The following is a 26,422-nucleotide window of genomic DNA, read 5'->3' as shown; positions in this document are numbered from 1 at the left end:
AGAGATGACCCCACCCACTTTCACCTCCGATTCCTCATATAGTCTCCTAATTAGCCTTATAATTTTTTCAGGAAATGCAAATGCTTCCATTGCCCTGATCATAAAGTCCCAGCTTACTCTGTCAAATGCTTTTTCTGCATCAAGACCCACCAACAACCATGGCATGTTCTTACATTCTGCTTACTTCTGGATCATCAATGTTCTGTTAATATTGTCAGATGTTTGCTTCCCCTCCACAAAACCACAATGATCCATATCTATCAATGTTGGAATTACTTTTGATATTCTTTTAGCCATTATAGATATGAACACTTTATAATCATGGTTTAGTATTGAAGTGGGCCTGTATGAAGCTGGATTTGATGGATCTTTACCCTCTGTAAATGTTACAGCTACCACTGCTTTTTTCCAAGATGTTGGTACGTCATCCTTTCTTAAAATACTGTTAAAACCTTCCAGATCTTTTATCAGTTTTTCATTCCTAGCTTCCAGATTTCCACAGGAATACCATCTATTTCTGGGGACTGTCCTGTAGATTAATTATACATCACAATTTTTATCTCATCTTCTCCTATCCTAACCATTATTTAACCTCATCTACCTCTAACCTTGGCATATTCAATTCTTCCATAAACATTTCCATTTGTATTTTTTCTTGATTTCCATGTTTATCTGTTTTATTACAGACTTTCATAGAATTCTAATACCTCTGTGGATCTCTTGTTGCCTTCCTTGATATAGGCTCCATATGCTTGGAAAAAGCCCTTTCTACTTTCTGTTGCCTGAGTCATTGTGCTAAAGTTTTATGCTCTAGTGTTATTATTAAAAACAGTTGCTCAACATCAGTCTTTCTAAACTCGTGTACATTATCAAGGTAATCTCTTATTTTCTGCTTATCATTCAGCAGTTGATGCTCTTCTTGTTCTGTGAGATTCTCCCTATTTTGTAATACTTTAACATTTGTCCGTCCTTCTGGATAATTCTTGTTACTTCTTAACCAATGCTCCCTTTCTTTTATTTCCACTGTATTTTTAAACTTCACCTTAATTTTGTCCCACTCCCTGGCTATATTTTCAGAAGTAATTTCTATATTTTCAGAAGTAATTTCTATCCTCTCAAATAGCTCCTGAAGAATCTCCACTACCCATTCCTTAAATCCCTGTCTTTTCAACAGATAAGTAGGAAAGAGCGAGTGTCTCCTTTTTATTTCATTGCCCTGTGTTTTTATTTTAGTAATTGTTGGCACATGATCTGAAATAGTTATTGGGTGAGTATCAAGACCTTCAATCAAATGCACATGTTCCTGTGAAATGTAAACATTGCTTAGCCCAGCCCAGTTTTATATCTTGGGGAATAACATGTAAATTCATTCAGAACTCTTATTACTGAATTCACATCTTCCATGCCAAATATTTTCATACATTTCTTCAAAAATATACCTCCTTTGTTATACTTTCCCTTCTGGGACCCCAGACACATGTTCACTGCTTCAAATCAAACTTCAGTCCCCATCTGTAAGTAATATTCCTTGCTGAAAATGGAATATTTCTCCCATATTTTCTTAAGCTATATTGTAGCAGTTGTAGATAGAATATAAATACATGCCAGTGTAATCCTCCTCACTTAACATTAGCCCATTAACACTACAGATCTCCCATTATTATCATTTTTTATTCTCTTCTATCACTATTGGAGCTCCTCTTGCAATTAATATAAGTGCTTCTCTATTCCTTTGTACCAGATATTCTGCTGAATAACCACCCTGAAAACCTTTCTGTATCAAATTCACGTTAAGTTCTTTCCACTTGTCTCCTGTAACATAGCTGTTTGCACTCTACATTTTTTAATATAGTTCACTATTATTTCTTTTTGTGTATTTGTGAGACATTTGACATTTAAAGACATTATATAAAGCATCATTGTATTAAAATGTTATTATTCCCACCATGTATGTATAACATCTTTCTGTTAAATGTCTAGGTCCAGTTTTTGTGTTGCATGCATGCACTGTTTGGCAGGTTGAACTTCTGTATAATTATTTCTTGTCATATCCATTTTGAGCCTGTGTCACATCTTGTGAAACTTTTGGTTTTATTGAAAGCCCTCAAAAAAATCATAATAACCCCCTAAAACCTGTTAATTTATTACTAACATGCAAAACTATGTACATCTTCAAATACTGAATAGTTTTACCCTCCTAATAGGAACAATTGTCCCAGATTGACAGCCACACACACTCTCTCTCTCTCACACACACACTTGAGTTAACCTAAAAGAAAGGTTATGCTTGCTAAGATACATGGTGTGCAGCCTGTGCTTCTTCTAAGTGCTAACTGGTTTTGTCTTATCTTTATAGCTCTCCCAGCTGGGAAAACCCCCTGAATGCTTTCAGAGAACATTATATCTGAAGTAGGAGATTCATTTGTCTGCAACCTGTGGGTTATGGATCCGATATCTGATCCGAACCGGCATGGTTTACCAGCTATGGATCCAAGCTCTCAGCTCCTCCCCTCACCCATAATGCTCTGCTCTACCCTCATGACCTCAGATCTCGTTTGCCGCACATGGTGACCAGATTGTGTTTTTCCAGCTCTCCAGCTAAGTGATATTTTCTTGTAGCTAAGTGCTTAAATTTAAAAATTTTTTGTTAAATTTGTGTGAAAGTGTAAGGTTCCCTATTATATTATTACCTTTTTTAGTGTTTAAAACTTTATTTTAATATCCCTCCCCTCGCTGGTAGCGTAGTGTGTGCTTGGGCCTGTGAGTGGTTTTTGTTACTTTACTTTTTAGTTCTAGTAACATAGTTTGTTTGCTTTTGGGATGTCTGAGCAGCCCAAAGCTATTTTTTCTAAGTGCTCCGAGTGTGGCCATAAGCTTTCCCCAGCTGATGGCCACACTCGGTGTGTTAGATGCCTGGGGGTTGAACACCTCACATCTGGATGTTCCATTTGTGCAGGGTTCAACCCCAGGGCTTTGAAGGAGCGGAGGTCCAAGCTTGTTTTGGCGGGTCTCTTGCCACTGGACTCGGCTCTGGCCTTCGCTCCTTCGGGGGTAACCGTTACCACGGTTGTTCCCTCTCCGGCTCCCCCTCCTCCTCCTGGGACTCAACCTCCCTTTACTGGTTCGGAGGAGAGGGAAGCTAGGAAGAAGGACCGGAGGGAGAAGCACCATAAGCGGTGGGCCGAGACCTCTGTTTCGGCTCCGCCAGCCAAGTGGGCTTCTCCCCCGGCTTCCTTGTCTGCTGGCTCTCCTCCTCCTCGGCTCCGGTCTCCAGCGTGTTTTTCACCGGGACCTGAGGAGGAGGAGACCTGATCTCCGTCGAGGCTATCGAGGAGGCACTCAAGGCCTACCTCGGTAGCCTCTTCGAGATCAACTTACAGCCTGTCGGACGCTGATCTGGACCGGATGATGAGAAGGTTCATCCAGGCCCAGATGCAGATGGGAGTGTTCTTGCCTCCCCCCCCTCTGGGGGGAGCTCGACCCCCTTTTTCAAGCCAATTGCTCCTTCTCCGACCCGCTACCCGGGTTCGGAGCAGTTGGAGCCGAGCAGCCGGGCGGGGTGGGTCGGCGCCGATAGTACTTGGTACTTCGGATCCGACCCTGCCCTCGAGTGCATCGGATCTGACCTCTCGGAGCCTGGATCCGAGCTTCGGATCTGGGGGGATCAGTGCTCCTTCGGCGCCGTCTGTGTCGGAGCGCACTGTCCCTTCGGATCCGAGCGCTTCGGCGCCGGCTCCGATCCACTCCTCGGATCCGAGGGGGAGCCGATTGTCTGATCCTTTGGTCGAGGTCGGCTCCCCTTCGGCTTTTGATGTAGTGGAGAGGGCCCTGTTGAGGGTCTCCGGACCCCCGGCACTTGTTTCGGCTCCGTCCCGCGCTCCCTCTGCACTGGGTCAGGCTTCCACCATCCGGCCCTTGGGACAGCCCGCTCCTGTGCCCCAAGCTGTTCCCCTGGAACAGGTTACTGTTTGCGAGGAGTCCTCTGACAGCCCTCCAGAGGATGTTCCTCGCAAGCATACGTGCAAAAGGAGGCACATTGACTCCCCCGAGTCTCTCACGGAAGACACGGATTTGGAGGAAGGGGAAGGCTCCCCACGGTCACCCCCCGAGGATGTCTCATTTGGAGACATCATGGAAATGCTCCGCATAAGGGGGGGTGGTCTGCCCCCAAGTCTTCCTCGGACGAGTCCGTGTTCTTGGAGGCATTTGAAGCGGGCCCGTCTACCTCTTGGGTGTCCCCTCCTGCCGACCCCCTGGTGGACCTCATTACCACCAGGGCGTGGAAGGAACCGGACACCGTGGAGCCAATCCCTAAAAGGCCCGACTGGATCCTAAGTCCCCCGGCTGACCGTGCCCATTGGAGTAAGGGGCCTCCGGTAGATGCCATGTTGATGGCGGCGGCCACCAAGAGGGAACTTGCTCAGGAGAGTCCCTCAGTCCATCCCCCGAGCAAGGAGTCTCGGATGATGGCCCGCTTGGGGAAGCGGATGTTCAGTTCAGCGACCTTCTCGGTAAGGGCGCTGAACTACCTGGCACATGTGATTAGGATGCAGCGCGATCTTATTAAAGAATACGCTGCATCTCCCCCAGAGTCCATGTCGGAGGAGGACAAAGTGCTGCACTCCACCCGCATGGCCACTCTCAGGTCCGTTACCAATACCTCTATGCGGCTACTCTCCCATGCTACGGAAGGCACCACTAGAGCCGCAGGGGCAGGTCTAGTTACTAGATGTCAGGCCTGGCTCAGTCATTGCGATTTCTCAGAGCCCTTCAAAGCGTCATTTGCGAACGCCCCCTTCGATGGTTCTGCCCTCTTTGGCAAGACTGTTCGCGACACTTTGACCCAGAGCGAGAAGGACGGGAAGACGCTGTCTGCCGTCAGAATCCGCTTCTCTGCACCCCAGAGGCCCTATTCTAGGAACCAAAAGGGGCAGAAGAAGATGTGGTTCCGGAAGTCACAGCAATCCCAGCCTGCTCCGGACAACCAGTCCTTCCGTGGCAGAGGAGGACAGGGAGGACACCGCCCTAGAGGCAGAGGGGCTCCCAGGAACTTCGGGTCCAGAGAACCCTTCTCTGAACGGCCCGCGCAGCAACCCTGAGGGGTGGCCCGGCTGCTCCACTCTGGAGGCAGTCGGGGGACGTTTTTCGGAGCACCTAGCGGCATGGGAGTCCATAACATCAGACCGCTGGGTTCTCCAGATCATATCCAGAGGATACCGTATCCCCTTTCGTCACTTGCCAAAATTGAAATCCCTCCCCGACGTTCCACCCGGTCAACGGGAGGCCGCTTTGGCAGAAATTGGCCATCTGCTAAGGAAAAGAGCCATCCAGCCCGTCCCCCCCAGACCAGATCGGATCAGGGTTCTACTCCAGGTTCTTTTTAGTGCCAAAAAAGACGGGGGACCTAAGAACAATTTTAGACCTTTCTCTCTTGAACCTGGCAGTTCCCAAGGAGAAGTTCCGAATGGTCACTCTGCAATCTATTCTCCCCCTTCTGGGAGAAAATCATTGGATGTGCTCCATAGACCTCAAGGATGCGTACTACCATATACTAATGGACAGGCGCTCCAGGAGGTTTCTCCGCTTCCGGCTGGGAGCCAGTCACTACCAGTTCCGGGTCCTTCCCTTTGGTCTCACCACAGCCCCCAGGGTGTTCACCAAAGTATTAGCAGTGGTAGCGGCCCACCTGAGGCTTCAGGGGGTGCAGGTCTTTCCCTACCTGGATGACTGGCTCCTTGCCGCCCCAACAAGGCATCTACTACTATTGGCGCGAGACTCCTTCCTCCATCTTGCTCCCAGTCTGGGCATAACTATAAATACAAAAAAATCCAACCTAGCACCCACGCAGTTCATAGATTTTATAGGTGCCAGGTTAGACACAAGGAGTTTAAAAGCCTTCCTCACTGCAGACAGAGTTCAAAATTTGCAGCTCCAGGTGCGGGCCATTCTCCACTCAAGCTCAGTTCCGGCGGAGTTGGTCCTGAGGGCTCTAGGGTCCATGGCGTCTGCTATAGCACTTCTTCCTCTAGCCAGATTCAATATGCGCATCCTCCAGTGGACACTCCTAGTACAGTGGTCATACCTTGCTCTTCCTATGCATCATCCCATTGCGATCATCAAGGCTTGCAAGCGGTCCCTCCTGTGGTGGCTTCACTCTCCAGATCTCCACGGAGGCCGCCCATTTTGTGCTTCTCCCCCTCTCGCCACGGTGACCACGGACGCCTCTTTCCTCGGGTGGGGGGGCATTTTGCAGGCCGGACCGTCCAAGGCACGTGGAACGATTCAGAGACCTTACTGCATATCAACGTTCTAGAGATGAGAGCAGTGCTCTTAGCGTTGCTAGCACTTCAGGCCTTTCTTCCCTTGGGGACAATTGCGATTCAATCGGACAACATGTCGGTTGTCTGGTATATCAACAAGCAAGGAGGAACCAGGTCTTACCCTCTTTGTCGAGAAGCCATGAGAGTCTGGGAATGGGCAATCTCCACCAACCGCTTTCTCATAGCAATGCACATTCCGGGTCGGTCCAACATCCTGGCGGACAAGCTCAGTCGCACCATTCTCACCCCTTACGAGTGGTCTCTCAATACTCAAGTAGCGGAACGCATATTCGCATGGTGGGGAACTCCTTCTTGCGATCTTTTTGCCTCTCCCTCAAACACCAAGTGCGACAGTTTTTTCGCTCTGATACCTCCTCCAGGAGGTTCCCCAAGAGACGCTCTGGTGCATGCTTGGCCACCCGGTCTTCTTTATGCTTATCCCCCCTTGCCTCTGATGCTCCAAGTTCTTCAGAAAGCCTCTCGGTTGGGGTGCAGAATGATTCTCATTGCTCCGTTTTGGCCTCGACAGATCTGGTTCCCCTTCCTAAGGTCTCACTCTGTGAATCCTCCTTGGATTCTAGATCCCATTCCGGATCTGATATCCCACCCATCCCGCTTATCTCCTCCGAACCTGGACAACCTGAAGCTGACCGCTTGGCTGCTCCAGTTCCACTCTTGATCAGGACTCCCGGTATTTCGTCCCCTGTTAAGGCGATCCTGGTGGCAGCTCATAAACCATCCACTAGGAAAGTCTACCGTAGCAAGTGGAAACGGTTTTCTTTGTGGGCGGAGCGGCAAGGCCTAAACCCCTTCACAGTTCCTCTCCCTGTAGTGCTTGATTTCTTAACCACCCTTTTTAACGATGGTGCCAGGAGTTCCACGGTCAAAGTACAACTTGCGGCAATTTCACATTATCACATTGGTCATGACTCCAATCCTCTGATGTCGGCCAAGTTGTGTAAAATTTTCCTTAAAGGTACTTTTCTTCTCAGGCCCCCTGTAAAACAAGCGGTTCCTCTTTGGGACCTTTCCTTAGTTCTTCAGGCCTTGACCGCCCCCCCCTTCGAGCCGGCGGCTACTGTAGATCTGAAATTCTTGTCGTTCAAGACTGCCTTCTTAGTAGCCATTACTTCGGCCAAGAGAGTTTCAGAGCTCCAAGCATTATCAGCTAAACCTCCTTACTTGGTCTTTCATCCGGACCGTGTTTACCTCAGGACCAACCCGTCCTTTCTTCCTAAAGTAGCTTCTGAAGCAAACATTAATCAATCCATTAACCTCCCTGTTTTCTTTCCTAAATATGAAAACAAAGGTGAATACAAGCTTCACTCCTTAGATGTTCACAGGCAACTTAGATTTTATCTAAACAGGACGGCTGGTCATAGGCAATCCGACCAGTTGTTCATTTCCTTTGCTAAATTTAATTTGGGCAAACCAATTTCTAAAGTCTCACTATCTCGCTGGATTTCACAGTGTATCTTATTGGCTTATCAAGCTTCAGGAAGGCTCGCACCGGAAGGTGTACATGCCCATTCAACCCGGTCAGTCTCTACCTCGGCAGCCTTTAAGGCTAGGATTCCTCTAGATGATATTTGTGCAGCAGCCACGTGGGCTTCATCTCATACCTTTATTTCCCACTACAAGTTGGATCTTGCATCTAGGGGTAGAGCATCATTTGGCTCCGCGGTGCTCCTGAATATCCTTCCATGATGGCCGCCCAAGATTCAGGTAGCTGGGGACTCTGTCCCACAGGTTGCAGACAAATGAATCTCCTACTTCAGATTTAGAAGTTATGTACTCACCATAACGTTCCATCTGAGTAGGTGTATTCATTTGTCTGCAACCATCCCGCCCTCCTATCCCCCTGGCCTTTCAGTTTCCTGCATATGTTGTGTTACCCTTTTCAGGGTGTTCTTGCTTTTGGCAAACTCGATCTGAGGTCATGAGGGTAGAGCAGGGCATTATGGGTGAGGGGAGGAGCTGAGAGCTTGGATCCATAGCTGGTAAACCATGCCGGTTCGGATCCGATATCGGATCCATAACCCACAGGTTGCAGACAAATGAATACACCTACTCAGATGGAACGTTATGGTGAGTACATAACTTCTAATTTCAAGCCAGTTTCTCTCATTTTTTTCACCCGGCCAATCACTCTCCACTAGACTGTAACCAATTTCTCTTTTTCAGATTGTCTCCGTGGAAACATGAGAACCAGACAGTCAATTTCTCTTTATCAGTTTGTTTTCATGAAGACATGAGGACTAGATATAGAATTGCTACTAAGCATACAATTATTTGCTAGAAAAAAAGCCTCATAATATTCAGTATTCCTTTTAATTTTCTTGCTTTTTCTTAAAACTTGTGACTAAATCAATCTAAGGTCCTTAATCCAATCATTCCTCCATGCAAGAAGGAGAAAAAAAGCACATTAATTTTTCTTTTGTCATGATCTTTTAACCAGGCTTTTTTTTACAATGCAGTGCCTACATTACTTAAGATTGAACAAGAAGAAAGAAAGAGAGGAGAAATAAATGGAAAAAAGAACAGCAGCACCTATTTACTATCCCCATTCCAGTTAAAATAACTGAGAAAACTTTACTTTATAGCACACAAAGAAAACCATATACCACAAAAATAATACTATTAAGAAAATAAATGTTTCTTTTACTTACAGTTAACTTTCTCCCCTCTCTTTCTCTCCTCAAAGCATTTTTGTGAACATTAACAACATGAACTACTTTGTCTCCCACAAGTCCAACCAATTCTGAAAAAGTCCAACATTTCCAGATTTCCTTTTTCTGTCTTATTTCACTGATATAATTATTGCATTGTAATCCCACATTGTTACTGGTTTTATTACTGTTCATCTCCATCTCCCAAATCTTGTCTCTGCTTCATTTCCAATGTACTCTTGATTCTTGTAGTCTACTCTTGTGCTGCTTTCCTTCTCTCCAATATTTTTCATTGAAACAGCGGAAAAGGTTTCCCTGGTACAGTCTCTCTGTGGTCTTTATTACCAGAAGAACAAGAAGCAGAATCTCCTGTTTTACAGCTTACTTTCTGCTGGACAAATTTTGTATTTCCTCCTTAGCATGTACTTCATCAAAAAAATATTTTATCCTTCCAGAGAAGAATACCTTGAAGACAGTTGGGTGCAGCAGTTTGAATCTCACACCTGCGTATCAACATTCCCTGAATAGTGGAATAAATTTACTCCTCTTCTGCCAGTTGTACAATGTGTAATCATTCCCCACAAACATTCTGCTGTCTTCCATTTTTAGTATTTTGTCCTTCTGCCACAGTTTTGTCAGAATCAACTTCTGTTGATAGGATTGCATCTTTCCTATTAAAGATCTAGGTTGCTTTATCATAGCCAGGTTTGGAGCAAACATACAATGTGTCCTTTCAACTGTTAACTCCTGCTTGGGAATACCAGTCCAGCTGCTTATTTGTGCTTTCATAAAATTAATGCATTTTGTTCCTTCCAGCTTCTCTGTTATAGCTGAAACTCATGTTTTCCCTAGGTGCTGTGTATTTTAATTCTAAACATCTCTTCCTGAGCAGTTTCATATTCATCCAGCCTTTTCTTCATTTCAACCTCTGAGTTTTGCAGCTTTATCACCTCATCTGAATCTGTTTAAAGCTTCTTCCATTTTTTCTAGCCTTTTGTTGTTTATGTTGATATACTCCATCAGCGTTTCATTTATTTTAGCTAGTTTTGTGTGCAGTTGTCTTCTTCCTGCAGGTTACTAGAATTCAACTCTGGAGGTCGCATTGCTTTTTGTTGAACAGCTGCAGAACTTTCCCCAGTCAGTGTTTCTTCCTCACGTTTTCTAGCTGATTTTTTTTTCCAGGTGCTCTGTATTTCTTTTTTCCTGGCATCCAGGCAGTAACTAGCCAGTTATTGAAATTTACCCATAAACACAAAGGTCTACTGACCTTCTCTGCTGAGTTTCTGTTTTCATAATGGGAGAGCTAGAGTCAAGCAGTTACTCAATGTGCAGCCATCTTGAAAAAAAAAAACTTTCATAAAATGTCGATTAATTTATTTTATTTCTAAACCTGCCAATACTGTTTCAGTTAAGATGTACCATAAGGTATGTTAGTGTCTAAAATACCAGAAAATTTACAGTTTTTAGTCTGTGAGATTTACTGTCATACTGTTTATATTTTTACCAAATGACATTTGATACATTTCTCCTTTCACTTAGCCATATACAGTGTCCCACAAGAAGCTCTGTGCTGGCATCATGGTAACAGCTTCGCACAATCCAAAGGAGGACAATGGGTATAAGGTATGTTTTCTGTCACTGTGAGTCTAGCTGTTAATAAGTCATAACTGTTTTCACATATTGTTGTGCAGCCTTATTTGTCAGAAAGTTGAGAATATATTGTGTTTCTTTATTAGAAGCTTACTGTGAAGCTGCAGCTGTTTAGGTCACTGTTAGCCATTGATTGAGATGTTTCTTCTCATGTTATATTTATAGATTCATATGTTTATACTAGGCTAATGATCACTGGGGCTGTTTTAAGTCTAGTCACGTATTCCAAATCTCTGACAAGTTCTGGTACACTTGATAAGTGTAAGCAGGAGCTTGGAGTTGAAACATTTACAAGCAGGGGTCTGGGAAAAGAACCATTTACAGGCTGCCTGTTTCCATTAGAGACATAGGTGCTAAACCAGGGATGGATTTCTTGTTCCCCATCCAGTTGTCCAAGTTATACTTGAATTGGGGTAGGGAGCAACTCTGCTTCACGTAGATGGGTGAGCCTGGTCCAGAGAAGGGGTAGTCTCTGAGATACATACCTGTCTGCTTGGGATATATAGCTGTCCCTCTAGCTGGTCCTGTTTATATCAGAGACGAGATTTAAATCTTAAGAATGGGTAATTCTGGTGCTGCTTATTTTGAAGATACATCAGGGTGGGGTCCGACAATGCCTTGTATGCCAAGCATTGATCTTCTCTCAACAGCCTGTAGGAAATAGACTACAAGGAAAGAGCTTTGGGTTGGTCTGCATAGGACATGTTACTCATGCTGTGTATTCTTTCAGTGAGGAACTTCTGTGGATGTTCCAATTATTGGATATGCTTGGTTAGGTACTTACCAAAGGGCCATTGTACTCATTGACGAATCTGAATGCCGAATAGAGTGGAACAGTGGCCTTCTTTAAGCTAGATGGCATACCTTTGCTTATAAGTTGCATGACATAAAATGATTTTCTCACTACTGTAAACACGCTTCTGTGCCCCAAAGTCCCTGACAACTGGATCGACTTTTAGGGATGTGTTTTCAGTATGATAATTACCAGGTGTGTGACTTCCCAAAGGATACTATTATGCATTTCTTGGCATTAAGTTTTAGTCCATGGTTCTGACACGTTATATTTGTCTGCCAACCCTTCTTGAAGAACATTAGTGTCTGTGAGGGATTCTATGACTGCTCCTAACTTGCATTCTTCTGCAAATCTGGTTAGCCAGTGGCTCTTGATGTTGGTCTTTACTTCAGAAAAGAAAATGGCAAAAAGGAGTAGTCTCAGGACCGATCCCTGAGGGACTCTGCTTATGACTGGCCTCTTTATAGAGTCGGACTCACCAGTTTTAACTTCCTGGGTGTGAGCCAGCTGGCTGTCCAGCAGGTGACGTAACAGTTTATACCTAACCTCTTGAGTTTGTCAACAATACCTGAGGTGAGGTATTGTCAGATGCCTTGGCCTGGTCAAGGTGGGCAGCGTGAAACATTTGACCTCGTCCATTGCTTTGGCAATCTTCTCAAATAAGTTTGAGGTTGAGTAGGCATGACCTGTCCTTCCAGTGTCTGGAGGTTTCCATGGCTTTGCATATGAGACTAGTGAGACTTATGGGTCTGTAGTTACCAGGGTCAGTAGATGGCCAGCCTTTTTGCAAAGGGATAATGATTGCTGTTCTCAGTTCATGCAGCACGAAGCCTGTTTGGAGGCTACAGTTAAATAGTGATTCCAGAGGGCCTGATAGGTTATGTTTCATGCAATTTAGAAGGCAGGCTGGGATATTGGCTGGGCCCATTGATGCAGTGTTATTGGCCTGAGAGAGACCATGAGGGCCTTCTCCTTAGTGATAGTAGGGGGAGTTATATTTTCTGGCATTTTCTAAGGGGAAGTAGAGGAGAGAGAGGTAAAGTTAGAGCTGAATTATATGCCAATAGGTGTGTTGTATCTTGTGGCTTAGTATAGGTGGCTCATTTAACAATGAGCTCTGCCACAATTGTGTATTGCTTTTGAGGTTGCTAAAGAATACTTTGTGGTTGTCCTTGGCCTGGGAGGCCAACATTTCTTTAAATCTGACTTTGGTAGGCTTTATTTGTCCTCCTGAGGTATTTATTTAGTTTGAGAGCACTTTTATCATGCTGTGTGCTACACATTTTAACTTTTGCCATGCTCTTCTTCCTTCTGATATACAACCTGTTGATGTTGTGATTCCGCCAAGGTGCCTTGTTTTTAAGTTAGTTCTGTACTTATTCCTGGTGAGTATAGCTGCCTCTATTCAGCTATTAACATGCTTGTATATGGGGTCTTTGAACAGTTCCATGTAGGCAGAAGTATTCTCAGGGCTTGAGGGTACAGGTTATCAGTTAGTGGTAGGAGGTAAGTCTTTGAGTGGTTCTGAACATTCCAGGGTTGGCTGGGATTCCAGGTTTTATTTTTACTTCAAATGAGACTTGTGGTCTGAGCTTAGCAGAAAGGACATTACACTAGGGATGTACAGCACTCTCCCATATTAGTGAAAATCAGCTCCAGTATGTTTATGCCCCTGGGTACTTTATTAACAGTCTAGTCCAGGGAGTTTGTGTTTACAAAATCCAGGAATCTCTCTGTCTGCACTTTGTGTCATATGTGATTCCCAGTTAATTGTGGAGCAATTAGTCAGCCATGAATATGGATAGTGATTGTTTCCATTAAGCATAAGTATGTGTTAGGGATATCCTAGGTCATACAGCGAGGCCTTTAGTTTGCAAGGAAGTGGTATGGGATTTTACCTGTTGTGAGTTGAACGTGAAGAAGCTCATGTACATCATTCTGTTTGACCAGCCTTGAGGTATATTTATTTTTTATGTAAATCAAGGCAACTCCTTCTTTAGACTCTGCCTGGGTGGTTGCTAGTCTGTATGTGATGAAGGCATTATAGACTTGCACTACCGGGGTGCTGTCCATGGCTTTAAACTGTGTCTCAGTGACAGCACAAATATCCGCATTCTCTATGGTGAGTAGAGCTTAGAGGGAGTGGAGTTTCTTGTTTAGCCTCTTATTGATCAGTAATACCTTTAGATTTTCTTGGTTTTGATTTGCTATGTCAGACGTATTTTCAGTTTGGTTTTGCCTAAAAAAGGCACTGTGGGAGAGGACAGTGTTTTAGCTAATATTCAAAAGCCTTGTTCGGAAAGGTATAGACCATCCCTGGCAAGGTAGCATGGTTTGTTGATCATCACTTTCCCTGCTAACACGTTGCACCCCCCCCCCCCTTAGAAAGACACCAAAAACTAAGCCAGTTATTAAAATCAGTCATTTTTTGTTTGTATTGTGGCATTACCCTTGTAGAAGGTAGAATGCTGCTTGGTGCTAAACTCATACCCACCAGGGACACACACAGAGATAATGTCTCTTTTCATACTGTTTATGGAGGTATGTCTCAAGTCATTTACACCCACAGAAATTAGGACCGATTCATACTGGTTCAGTGACCTGAGTGCGTGTGTAATATGGTGAATCCTGGCCCCCTGATAAGCAGCTGACCATGACTTTCTCCTTACTTGGCCTGGTGAGAGAGAGAGAGAGAGAGACATCAGTGTGTCTCACAATGGAGTCTCCAGTGACCAGAATGATGGATTGTGTGGTGGCTTACCTTATAGGCTTAGAAGCTGAGGCTTTGTGAGATGTGGCTTTGTGTTGATGTGATGTGGGTGTTTTGAAAGTGTGCATTTATGGCTGCTGAGGGCATTTATGTGTATATCGTCTAGGAGACCTTTAGGATTATTGATGGTATCATTTAAGTGTCTCAGCATATGTGGTTCTATGTCTTTAGTTTGTATTGTGTGTGATGGGTCCAGCGTGTGTACTACTGACAACCTGATTGACATTAGGATTGCTTTTATGTAAGAGCTTTGACATTAGGAGTTCTTTTATGTAAGAGTTTTTGCCTCCATTGAAGTTTTAAAAATACATCTCTCACATACCTTGTCACTTTGTTTAGAAATTAGTTGGTTGTAAGCAACCATGAGGCAATTTCTGCATTGCCTCAGGGTGCCCATATCCACCAAGTTTATAACAGAGATAGTGTGACAGCTCATATCCATGGCAACAGGCCCTTTTTATTGATTAATTTATATTCTCACAGCAACCATCTAAAGTCAAAAAGGGAATTTGGTTTGCAACTCTGGGGCAGTGCTTGTCACCGCAAACAAGTTGCCCTGTGTACAACTAGGTCATCATCATCTTCTTTCAGCTGTTCCCTTTAGGAGTCGCCACAGCGGATCATCTGTTTCCATTTCTTCCTGTCCTCTGCATCTTGCTCTGTCACACCATCCACCTGCATGTCCTCTCTCACCACATCTATAAACCTTATCTTAGGCCTTCCTCTTTTCCTGTTACCTGGTAGCTTCATCCTTAGCATCTTTTTCCCAATATACTCAGCATCCCTCCTCAGCACATGTCCAAACCAATGTAATCTTGCCTCTCTGGCTTTGTCTCCAAACCTTCCAACCTGGGCTGACTCTTTTTAATATACTTATTCCTAATCCTGTCCACCCTCGTCACACCCAGTGCAAATCTTAACATCTTTAACTCTGCCACATCCAGCTCTAACTCCTGCCTTTTTGTCAATGTCACTGTCTCCAATCCATATAACATAGCTGGTCTCACTACCTTCTTGTAGACCTTCCCTTTCACTCTTACTGGTACTCATCTGTCACAAATCACTCCTGACACTCTTTTCCACCCAATCCATCCTGCCTGTACTCTCTTTTTCACCTCTCTTCCACACTCACCATTACTCTGAACTATCTATCCCAAGTATTTAAACTCATCCACCTTCACCACCTCTACTCCTTGCATCCTCACCATTCATCTATCTTCCCTCTCATTCACACACATATATTCTGTCTTAGTCCTGCTGACCTTCATTCCTCTTCTTTCTAGAGCATATCTCCATCTCTCCAGGGTCTCTTCCATGTGCTACCTACTCTCGCTACAGATCATAATGTCATCTGCTAACATCATAGTCCACGGGGACTCCTGTCTGATCTCGTCTGTCAACCTGTCTATCACCATTGCAAATAAGAAAGGGCTCAGAGCTGATCCTTGATGTAATCCCACCTCCACCTTAAACGCATCCATCACTCCCACTGCAGACCTCACCGCTGTTGCACTACTCTCGTACATATCCTGAACCACTCTTACATACTTCTCTGACACTCTCGACTTCCTCATACAATACCACAACTCCTCTCTAGGCACCCTGTCATATGCATTCTCTAAGTCTACAAAAACACAGTGAAACTCCTTCTGACCTTCTCTGTAATTCTTCATCAACACTCTCAGAGCAAACATCGCATCTGTAGTGCTCTTTCCTGGCATGAAACCAAACTGCTGATCACTAATCATCATGTCCCTTCTTAACCTAGCTTCCACTACTTCCACTACTCTTTCTCATAACTTCATGCTGTGACTGATCAATTTAATCCCTCTGTAGTTACTACAGCTTTGCACATCACCCTTATTCTTAAAAATTGGTACCAAAACACTTTTTCTCTATTCCTCAGGCATCCTCTCACTTTCCAAGATTTCATTAAACAATCTGGTTAGAAACTCCACTGTCATTTCACCTAACACCTCCATACTTCCACAGGTATGTCATCTGGACCAACAGCCTTTCCATTCTTTATCCTCTTCAAAGCTATCCTTACTTCCTCTTTGCTAATCCATTGCTCTTCATGATTCACTATCCCCACATCATCCAACCTTCTCTCCCTCTCATTCTCTTCATTCATCAACCCCTCAAATTACTCTTTCCATCTGCTCAACAGACTCTCCTTGCTTGTGAGTATGTTTCCCTCATTATCCTTTATCACCTTTACCTGCTGCACATCTTTCGTAGCTCGGTCCCTCTGTCTAGCCAATCATTACAGGTCCTTTTCTCCCTCCTTAGTGTGCAACCTTTCATGCAACTCTTCATATGCCTTATCCTTAGCCTTCACCACCTCTCTCTTTGCCATGCACCTCATCACCTTATACTCTTGTCTACTTTCTTCATCTCTCTGACAATCCCACTTCTTTGACATTCTCTTTCTTGTATACTCTCCTGTACTTCCTCATTCCACCACCATGTCTCCTTGTCATCCTTCCTCTGTCCAGATGTCATCCCAAACACCTTTCTAGCAGTCTCCCTTACTAGCTCTGCTGTAGTTATCTAGCTGTTTGGTGACTCTTCACTGCCACCCAGTGCCTGTCTTAACTCTTCCCTGAACTCCACCTCACATTTACCCTTTTTCAATTTCCACCATTTGATCCTTGGTGCTGCCCATACTCCTCCTCCTCTTCTTGCTCACCAACATCATCCTACAAGCCACCATCCTATGCTGCCTAACTACACTTTTCCCGGTCACCACTTTACAGTCTCCAGTCTCCTTCAAACTGGCCCTCCTACATAAGATATAATCCATCTATGTACATCTGGTGAAATTTCACGGGTACTTTTACAGGACTAATGTCAACTGAAGGTGGCTGCATCTGTACAGGGCTCTGCCAGATATTTGAGGGTAAACTATTAAAGTAGACCCTGATTTATGGATCAAGTATTTAGAGAGATATTCTGAAGTTAGGTTAGGCAGTAACTAATCAAGCAGTAATTACTGAAAATAAAAAAGAAATAGCTTTGTCACGAATGATGAATAGTGGGGATTCATCTAGTTGGCTGCTACTAGTGCTGGTCTCATCACAGATTCATACTGCTTGGATATAATGACCCTTTGGCTCTTCACTCACCAGAGGCAAAACAGTAGCACCAAAGTCAGGATGAAAAGCAGGCCACAAGCTGTCTGATGATCAGTAGTCTTGTCCCAGGTGTTGGAGGGGTTTGTAGGTTTGTTGTAGCCTTTTTCTGGTAGATGCCTTGAATAGCAACCAGACCAGTCAGAAACAGTAAGGAATCAATGCCCTCTACTCCTTCTCTCGCCAAGAGCAAAACAGAAGCACAAATTCCAAGCTGGCACTTATGATGCAGTTATCAGGCTTTCTGGAAATCAGTAGTTCTCAGGAAATATCATCCCAATGCTCCTTCTCTCCCCAGGAGCAAAAAAAGAAGCCCTAATCCCAAGATGACTAGTGAGAGGCAAAATGTGGGCTCTCCAGTGATTGGTGGTTTTGGACCAGATATTGCAGATTTTAAATGTAATATGGAAAATATGGGCCTATATCCTAAAAGTTGCAGCGTGTGTACTAAGCAGTTAGAGATGAAAGGGGTAACACAAGCTTTAGCAATCTAAGGGGATTACCTCTAACTTTAAAAGAGCAAGATATATTGGATGGGGGCACTTAATATTCTGTCTTAATAGAACACAGTGGGAGGGCCAATAAATGTAAATAGCTGAAGGGAGAGTGACTTCACAAAATGATAAATGTGTGCTTACTGACAATAGCCAATAAAAGGGGACAGGGAAGGAAATATGTAGTCAAAGTAACGTAAGGGGTGGGCATCTAGAGACACATTTGAGTTTAAAAACACAATAGAGCCAGGGTGGAAGGGTAGGAAAATTTTAATTTATGTGCGACTCACAGGAGACGCAGCTATTGCCTCTTTCCTCGTTTAAATGTGCAAAAGAAAACAGAAACAATTAGACACAGTGTAATGAACATGCACCACAATATACAAAATAGAAGGCAGTAAACCAATGCAAATTGCTAGAAATCAATATAAGATTAACTAACTTTTCTCTCATAGCAGTTTATGGCAGAGTCTGAGTGCGCTTTATATAGGGTTGCCACCTTTTTAAATGGCCAAAGTGGGACATTTTTTGTAAAAATGTGAGATTTTGCAGGATGAAACATATCCACAGCCAGTGCAAAGTATAGAACTTCAGTTTTTTGCACAAATAAAAGATGATTCTTATAGTATTTGAGTTGCTTGTGCTGTTTCATATACCATTTAGGTGTTTCAGATATAAAACAACTGTTTTATGCAACTATTAAAGAAAACTTGGGAAATGTTTTTTGTTTTTAAATCTCAGGACATTTGTCACGTTGTAGGTTTTTTTTTTGCAGGACACAACTGCCCAAAGAGGGACTGTTCCTAGTAAAGAGGGACGGGTGGTAACCCTAGCTTTACAACTGCTTTTGACTGCTTAATTAGCTACTTTCTAACCTAACTACAAAATGTCTTCCTAAATACTTCGCCCATAAGTCATCAGGGTCTACTTTTGTAGTTTCCTTTTGTGAACTGAATCACTCTTTATAACGTCAGCAAAAGTTTACTAATTTCTCTTTACTACCTCATAATAGTTTCTTCAGAATCCAGAAGTTGAAAAACATAGCCTCATCTTCACTATTTATCTGCTTCCTAGTTCCACTTTTCTGTTATTTAATCCACTGATTTTTAAATGTTATGTAAGTATGTAATGTACTTCCTACTCTCTAACGTTGCTGGCAGTTTACCACTACTTTCCCTAAGCTGCTTTCTTTGACCAGAAGCCCACTCATCATAAAAGTGCCTCTTCTGCCATATGGTTCATAGCATAGAAAGGGGACCTTGGAAATTGAAGTGATGTATTTTGATACTTTCATTATGTACTGGATTTTGTAAATTGAATATTGTGGAGCTTGAGATGCTAGATTGTTTTACGCAGTACATCTTTCTTCACTATGTAAACAAATTTCTGGTGACTTTGAGTGTCACTGTTTGTCTAAATACAATAATATCTAGTTCTTACTCTAGGTTCTGCTTTGTTGCAGGTGTATTGGGATAATGGAGCACAGATAATTTCTCCCCATGATCATGGAATTGCACAAGCTATTGAAGAGAATCTGGAACCATGGCCTAAGTCTTGGGATGTTTCTCTTTTAGATGGCTGTTCTTTCGTTCATGATCCATATGATGATATCAACAAAGATTACTTTAAAGACATAAAACAGCATTGTTTCCACAGGTAAGCCACTGCTTGATTTATTAGTAAAATTGAGAACCAGCTGTTTAGTATAACTATTTGGCTTCTCTCTCTCTCGCTCTTTCAGCTTTTTCCGGTTAGGGGTCGCCACAGCAGATCAGCTTGTCTGCTCATGATAGGTAGTGGAGTTTTGACAGTGTCGAGTTGCCAGCTCGGCACGCAACCTTCCACAGAAGGCACACACATGCACACACTCATGCCTAGGGCCAGTTTGAGTGTGTACAATCCATTTGCAACATGTCTTTGGGGATGTGGGAGGAAACCCACATGACCACAGGGAGGACATACAGACTGCATACAGAAGACACCCCAGCTGAAGATTGAACCAGAGAGCCTCTTGCTGTGAGGTGACAACGCTAACCGCTGCACCACCGCGGCCAGATCTTTTCTGCATATGGTAGCTTCAGCAAGCAGTGCTGTCAGAATTTGAAAGATACAGTCTCCTAAAATATAGATAGAAAATCTGATATAAAAATAAGAGTACAATATCAAGAGATCAAATATATGGTGCAAAAATGGAATGAAGTGGGAGGAAAAAGAGAAGATGGAAGTGGTGCAGTGATGGAAAATATACATAATGACAAGAGCATAGAAGTTGTACAGAAGAAAAGAACAGTGACATGGGTACAGCATTAAATACCGTGTCATGAAGAGGTTGATGTGCTGCAAAAATTGGATCTGAGGAATGTATTGACATCAGTTTACAACATAAAATTGTGGTCAGTGTGAACCTTGTGGCTCCCAGATCTTTGGCTTAATTAACCGATTTGCTCCTTGGTTATTACAGTGGTGTGTTGATTTTTAGGATATGTTGAAAGGATGCAGAAAAAAAGTTGAAGAGTGAGGCAGAATGTGAGAATAGCAATGAAGAAATTAGCCTGGATGCTCTAAGGAGGCCAGAATGAGGGGAAACCACTAGTCACTGAATGCTGTGCAGGGGGCAGTGGACAGCAGGTGGGGGACACCATGGGCCATTTACCTAGAGCTCCATTTCACCTGAAGTCAGCACCACACTAAAGTAAAGCAAGCAACTGCTGTCACTGAGTGAAACCAACTGCTTGAGAGAACTTAAAATGAGGGGGCAGTGGCAGTGGTCAAGAAGTCGGCATTTGGCAATCACTGCAAAAGGAAAGTGTGTGTGGCCAAGATGCATGCTTGTCGCTGCTGAAAGAATATTTCTATGGAAGAGAAGTCTGTCTGTCCGTGAAGATGGAGTGTGGAAAACATTTTCCTTTTGATCCAGAGGAAGTATTGCTTGTAAGAAATGTTTGCCTCTCAATAAAGAAGAGCTTTACCATTAGGATGTTTGACGTTGTGCAGCTAAAGGATTTGTAGGAATTGGAAACTGATGCAGGACTTAGTTTTCTTTGTCCAAGTAAGTTTTAATTTTGACTTATCACTGTAAAGAAATGTATGAAACTTGATACTTCTGCCTTCACTGTGTTTATACACTACAGCTGGACTGAAACACAAAACAAATATGTTAATGCAATATATATTACGTCAAACTACTCTACACAAATATTTGTAGATTGTAGGGTATTCATAGTTGTTATTCCTTTATATAAAAATGACTTGAAGATGCACTGTCAGAAACCAAGTTAGTGTTGCAATGCTTGTGACAATTCTGTATCAGCTAGCTGTTGCGGTTTAAGTTCCTTTGCAGCAGACAAGAATCTATCCTTGCACACACATTATTTTGAAAGGGAGGACTTCCTCAACAGAAATAAACCCATATTAAATGTGTTAGTCTTACTTTATTAATATTAAAGTGTCATCCAGTAATGCAAACTTTTAAATTACAGTGTATTAAAGTGGACCCATGGTAGTTTATACATTTCTATGAAACATTGTCGGGTATAGAATAAAAATTTTGATGTTGTTTTGCATGTTTTTCTTTCTCCCTTTCACAAAACAGTTTTGTCCCATGTGTGATTGTAGGAGTTGGGCCTCTTCTGGTTACTCTGTTCTCCAGCTCTCTGGCTTCTGAGTTTTGGTCTTGTGTGGTTTTCTCACATCTCCCACCTAGGTGGCTTACTGTTTGGGATTTAACCCAACCATGTCAGTCAAGGTACTCCGTATTAAAGATAACAGATGCTTTCTTACTGTGTCCTCTGATTTATAAGAGGACTATCGTTGATGGGCCAGGAGTTGGTGTTCTTTGGGTGGGCAGTCCCTCAGGCCAGCAGTGGTTGCTTGACTTCCTATAAGTCAGACAGGCATATTCTGGTATAACACGTGTTAGCAGTAGGAAATGCCAAGTGTTCATTGTTTTTCAGGGTGATAATTGAAGTGGCTAAGGGTAAACTGGCAGATAGAGGGATGAGTACATTTATGTATTTATTTGTCTTTGTTTACCGGGATAGTCCGACTGGGTAATACCCATTTTCATCAGAGGCCCAGTTAGAAAAGCTCCAATTTTTTTACATTGCTTTATAAGTTCCAGTTAAAAGACTGAATAATTACATTTTCTCTTTATATTTGTCCATGTACAGTAGTAACATTTATAAAAGATTTTACAAAGGTGAAGATTACTAAGAGAAAGCCCACACTCAGCTTAGTGGATTGTACAGGCAGCAGTTATGTATAAAAATTGTTTTGTCATTTCAGTGAGAGGTTGAGTGTATTCTGTTTAAGGAGAGTATTTGGAGAATATTGTATGGTGAACACAAAGTCTCTACCTTGAGATGAGCACACGCAGGACCAGGACTGTGTTTAAGCAGTGGTTTTAAAACTGTTGAGTTTGTTGGAGAGATTTGTTTGTGCGGGGATACTATTGTCGACTTTAGCAACATATTGGGAGTAGAGCGAGTCTTCTGCAACATTATTTGACTTATTTGCAAGTAATGAGTCATTCTGAATTTTGGTACACTTACCCCAAGTGGTTTAAATTTGGAAATTAATTTAAATATTTAAATGTTTGACTAGTTTATTTTCACTTTGCACAGCGTATATATTCATAGGTGACTTTGGTATACTGTCTTTTTAAATTTTGTAATTGTTTAACTGAATGTGATTATTTACTTTGTATAAATTATACTGCTGGGTGTTTAGTAAATTATTCCTCTGAAGGCCGATGTACCAGAACACATTAATTTTCTTCAGCAGTACTACAGCTCCTCTGGTGTTTTTTGCAAAAGAAAATATACCAAATGCTGATTAAAGCAGGAACCCAGCCTTAGAACCATCAAGGAGATTCCTCTCATAAATCGGATGATATTTTAATAACACATGTATATCTAAGTTTATCTTCTGGTTTAGTAAGATGGTCAAAGGCTCAGTTAAGAATACATTTGCTTTTTTTTCACCTCTAGCAGCTTCACTGCTGCTTTAATATACTGTTGTGAAGTGGCAGACCTGTTTTTCCAGGCTTTACCTGTACATTAACACCCTGCTGGAGAACATTTATTTTCCATTAGTATGAACTATGTACATTTAGACCCATATTTCCCACTTGTTATTCCCAGGGGTTCATTAAATCCCTACTGCATCGCATTAAGGGCTGCAATAAAAATGGGCCTGTTAACACAGTGTTGTATTTTGTGTTCATAGACCTGTTAGCTGGAATGAGGAGAGACCTTATTATTGATCCATTTGTATGTCTGTGAATCACAGTTAACTGCTGCAAAGTACAGATTAGTGCTTCCCATGGTAGTTAACTGCTACAGACCCATCAAGGAGGCGAAGGCATCGCTTACACTCAGTCACTTATAATGTATGTATGTATGTATATATATATATATATATATATATATATATATATATATATATATATACACACACACACACACACACACACACATTAGTTCCCATACCTGTCCCTTAGTTGTCTGCATGTCTCTGATATCATCTTTACTGGCCCTAGGCTATCACAAAAGTTTGCAGTCTTACAATGCACATTATATCCCTGGTGTCTAGTATTCCCCTGAATCCCCCTTCCCCATACTGATTATTAATGCCTTTAAAGAACAAGAATAGTATCCCTGGTATCTAGTTCCCCACTCCCAATTATTGTACTGTTTTAAGTACTGCTAAGGCACATATCTTTTGTAATCCCTGGTGGTTAGTGGTGTCCCCCCTTCCTCATAATACTTTTATCCCTGGTGGCTAATGCTCCCCCCCCACAATGTTGTAGACTGTGTTTGTTAATATATGGGGGTTTGGAGGTATGATAGCCACCCCATCTCATGGACTGTCTCTCTCTCTCTCGCATACACATACAGCCCTTCGCATACACCTGCTCATAAACTTCCCAGCCTTAATTTACCACTAGAATCCCCAGGGCTAATTTACATAGCCAGGCAAGTCTTTAAATTGTTCAGCTTGAAAATGCCTTCTTGCAGATGGCTCAGGGGAGAGCGAGCATATGCGTAATTATCATATACTTCTCATGCAGACTGTCTCATTTGCAAGTAGCACTGCTTCTGAGACGACCTGACACAGTACTACACATCTTCTTGCTTGAGCACCTTGTTAGGACTGCTTCTGAATTTCAAAATGAGTACGTGTCGCGGTAACCTTTATGAAGGTCAATTCAACTTATATGACTTAATTTTTACTGTTGTTCTATAACATTGCTTTGATAATATGTCTTTAAAGTGTTGAGTTGTATTTTTTTTTTAATTTTAATTAGATTTTTTCCTGGGTGTCAAGTTTTATCTTTTCTTTTAATTTTAGTTAGATTTTTTTTTCCTGAGTGGTAATCTGTTCAGATTAGACCAAGTGTTGATTGAGAAGCAGTCATTAGTTGGTCAGTTATGTTAGATGGCTTGATTATTTTATTGTGTATTATAAAAATGCAGAAAGCAACATGTGCTTCTTTCTTGTCCTTTATCAGTACTTATTTGTTATTACATTAAGATGCAAGCTAATGGGTGCACTCATCCAGGCCTTATTTTATGGTGTGTAGGGTAGTCATGTTAATTTTGGATTTCTTTAATAAATGAACATTTCATGATGTCTGTCTCATGGAAATGTAAGAACAATTGAAGCTCCCACAAGAAGAGATCCTTTTCCAAATGTCACATGAAAATCTATTTCAGAAAAAGTCATGTGTTGAAGGAACAGTGGCCAAATATTAAGAAGAGTTTGGTTAAACACATATCTAGAAATCCAAACCAAAAACATCCTAAGGCAACCACTGAGTGAAGAAATATCTTTTTATTTAGCACTTTCGACCAAAGTCTCCATCAGAATAAAAAAGCAAACATCCTTTCCATCCACGGTTAAATTAGGGTTGCCAGCTGTCCAGAATTAAGGGACAATGTCACTGACATTGAAGAACACAGGAATATGTTTGACTGATCCAGAATTTTTGACATGAAAAGTTGACAACCCTTTAAATACCCATTTAAATTAACAATATCCAGTGAAAACCTTCATAAAAAATTCAGGGAACATCTCAAAATTCATGTCACAGATAACATTTATAAAAGCATTTATAAAAAAACATTTAATACATACAGTTTCATTTAAACCAGGCTTTTTATCGGCCTGTAGTCTTAATTGCCATAAGGTCTCCTTTTTTAATGCAGATTTCCTGTAATCATCCCCACACAAATTTTTAGGCAATATTTCTAATTATTTATTTATTTATTTTTAATATTTGTTGACTGGGAAAGTCCAACTAGGACAGAGCCTATTTTCAGCGGAGGCCCGGGGAGAAAATCTCCAGATGCATGTCTTTAGAATAATACAGGAAATAGAATTTTTTTGTAAACATCACGTTAAAGTATGGTTATAAAGTACATTATTGCCATCTTTAGTTCTTACAGCATAATAATTTTCTTTAATTCTAGTTCTTAGTTTTCTTGTAGTCATGCCTGCATAACATGAAGAATACCATGAGCATATGGCAATGTAAATAAGCCCTAAAAGAGTCATAGTTATAATGCCCTTTCACTTCGAAAACACATTCAGGACTGTGCAAACAATATACTAGGACACACAAAAATGCAGGTACACACATCCCAAAATGTACATGGAAACTTCCTGTTATTTTTGTTAGTTACCATATTGCATATTTTAGTGTTCTCAGTCTCCAAATATTGTTTAATAGATTTGGCCTTTTTTACTATAAACTGTGGTTCTTCCTCCACTATGTTTGCAAAATCATCCAGTTCTGCCAAACAATACTTTTTATTTTCACATCATCTACTGTCATTCGTAAATGCAAACTGTTAACAAATCTGTTTTCACCTTGTGATTCCTGCTTGTTTCTATGTTGAACAGACATACCTGCCATTAAAATAGGGGGAAACTTGTTTTCTCTTTTACTAAATATTTCCTTGGCTGTAACAAGTGGGGATCATATCCTCTCTCAGTAAACATAGTATAGTATCTTGAACAGCAGACAAAAAAGTCACTGTACTTAGTAGTTAACATTGCGGCCCTGATCATCTGCCCTCTAGGAATGTACTTTTTCATGTATTTAGGATGAGCACTCGCACAATGCAGGCATTTAACAAAACATTCTTTTCTATATATGCAGCTGTGAAATTGTGAATTTTCACAGTCCCATGTGAGGCTAATGTCCAAAAACCTGACAGTTAAAATGTGCATCCCCTTTGGTGAAAGATAAAAACTCACTACTAGAGTTAATTTCTGAAAGCATATTTTTGAGCTGCTCAGTCCCACCATTGACTAAAATGTCATCCACAAATCTTTTATACAGGACTGCTTTTCCAAACCAAGAACATTGTTTAGTACTTGGTTCTCCCACCATCCCCATGATTATGTTCTTTAGAAATGTGAGTGAGGTGGCAGTTTTGGTGAAAATGTATTTTCTTGCAGTTTTTCTGAGTTAAGCCCCTCTGGAGATGTGCCTCTCCTTAAATATTCTGTTATTTATGCTCCCTAGCAGGCCCAACTTAGCTTTTTATGAGATTCATACAGTTCATATAAAAATTTCAGAACTAT

The 26,422-nt window shown here is 42.1% G+C and overlaps 1 protein-coding gene across 1 annotated transcript in view; it reads left to right on the top strand.

Moving 5' to 3' along the window:
* The window catches only part of PGM2 (phosphoglucomutase 2), an 819,165-nt gene that overhangs the window by 191,390 nt on the left and 601,353 nt on the right, over positions 1–26,422 (top strand). The window contains exons 5-6 of the mRNA XM_044062144.1: positions 10,529–10,612; positions 19,293–19,486. Of these exons, the coding sequence (XP_043918079.1) occupies positions 10,529–10,612; positions 19,293–19,486 (278 nt within the window). The remainder of the gene's footprint in view (positions 1–10,528; positions 10,613–19,292; positions 19,487–26,422) is intronic.

This window comes from Protopterus annectens, chromosome 2.part1 (genome assembly GCF_019279795.1).
Source record: "Protopterus annectens isolate FY-2018-M chromosome 2.part1, PAN1.0, whole genome shotgun sequence".
In the NCBI taxonomy this organism is placed as follows: domain Eukaryota; kingdom Metazoa; phylum Chordata; order Ceratodontiformes; family Protopteridae; genus Protopterus; species Protopterus annectens.
The sequence above is the reverse complement of the archived record's forward strand: the minus strand, read 5'-3'. Positions and strand labels throughout refer to the sequence as shown.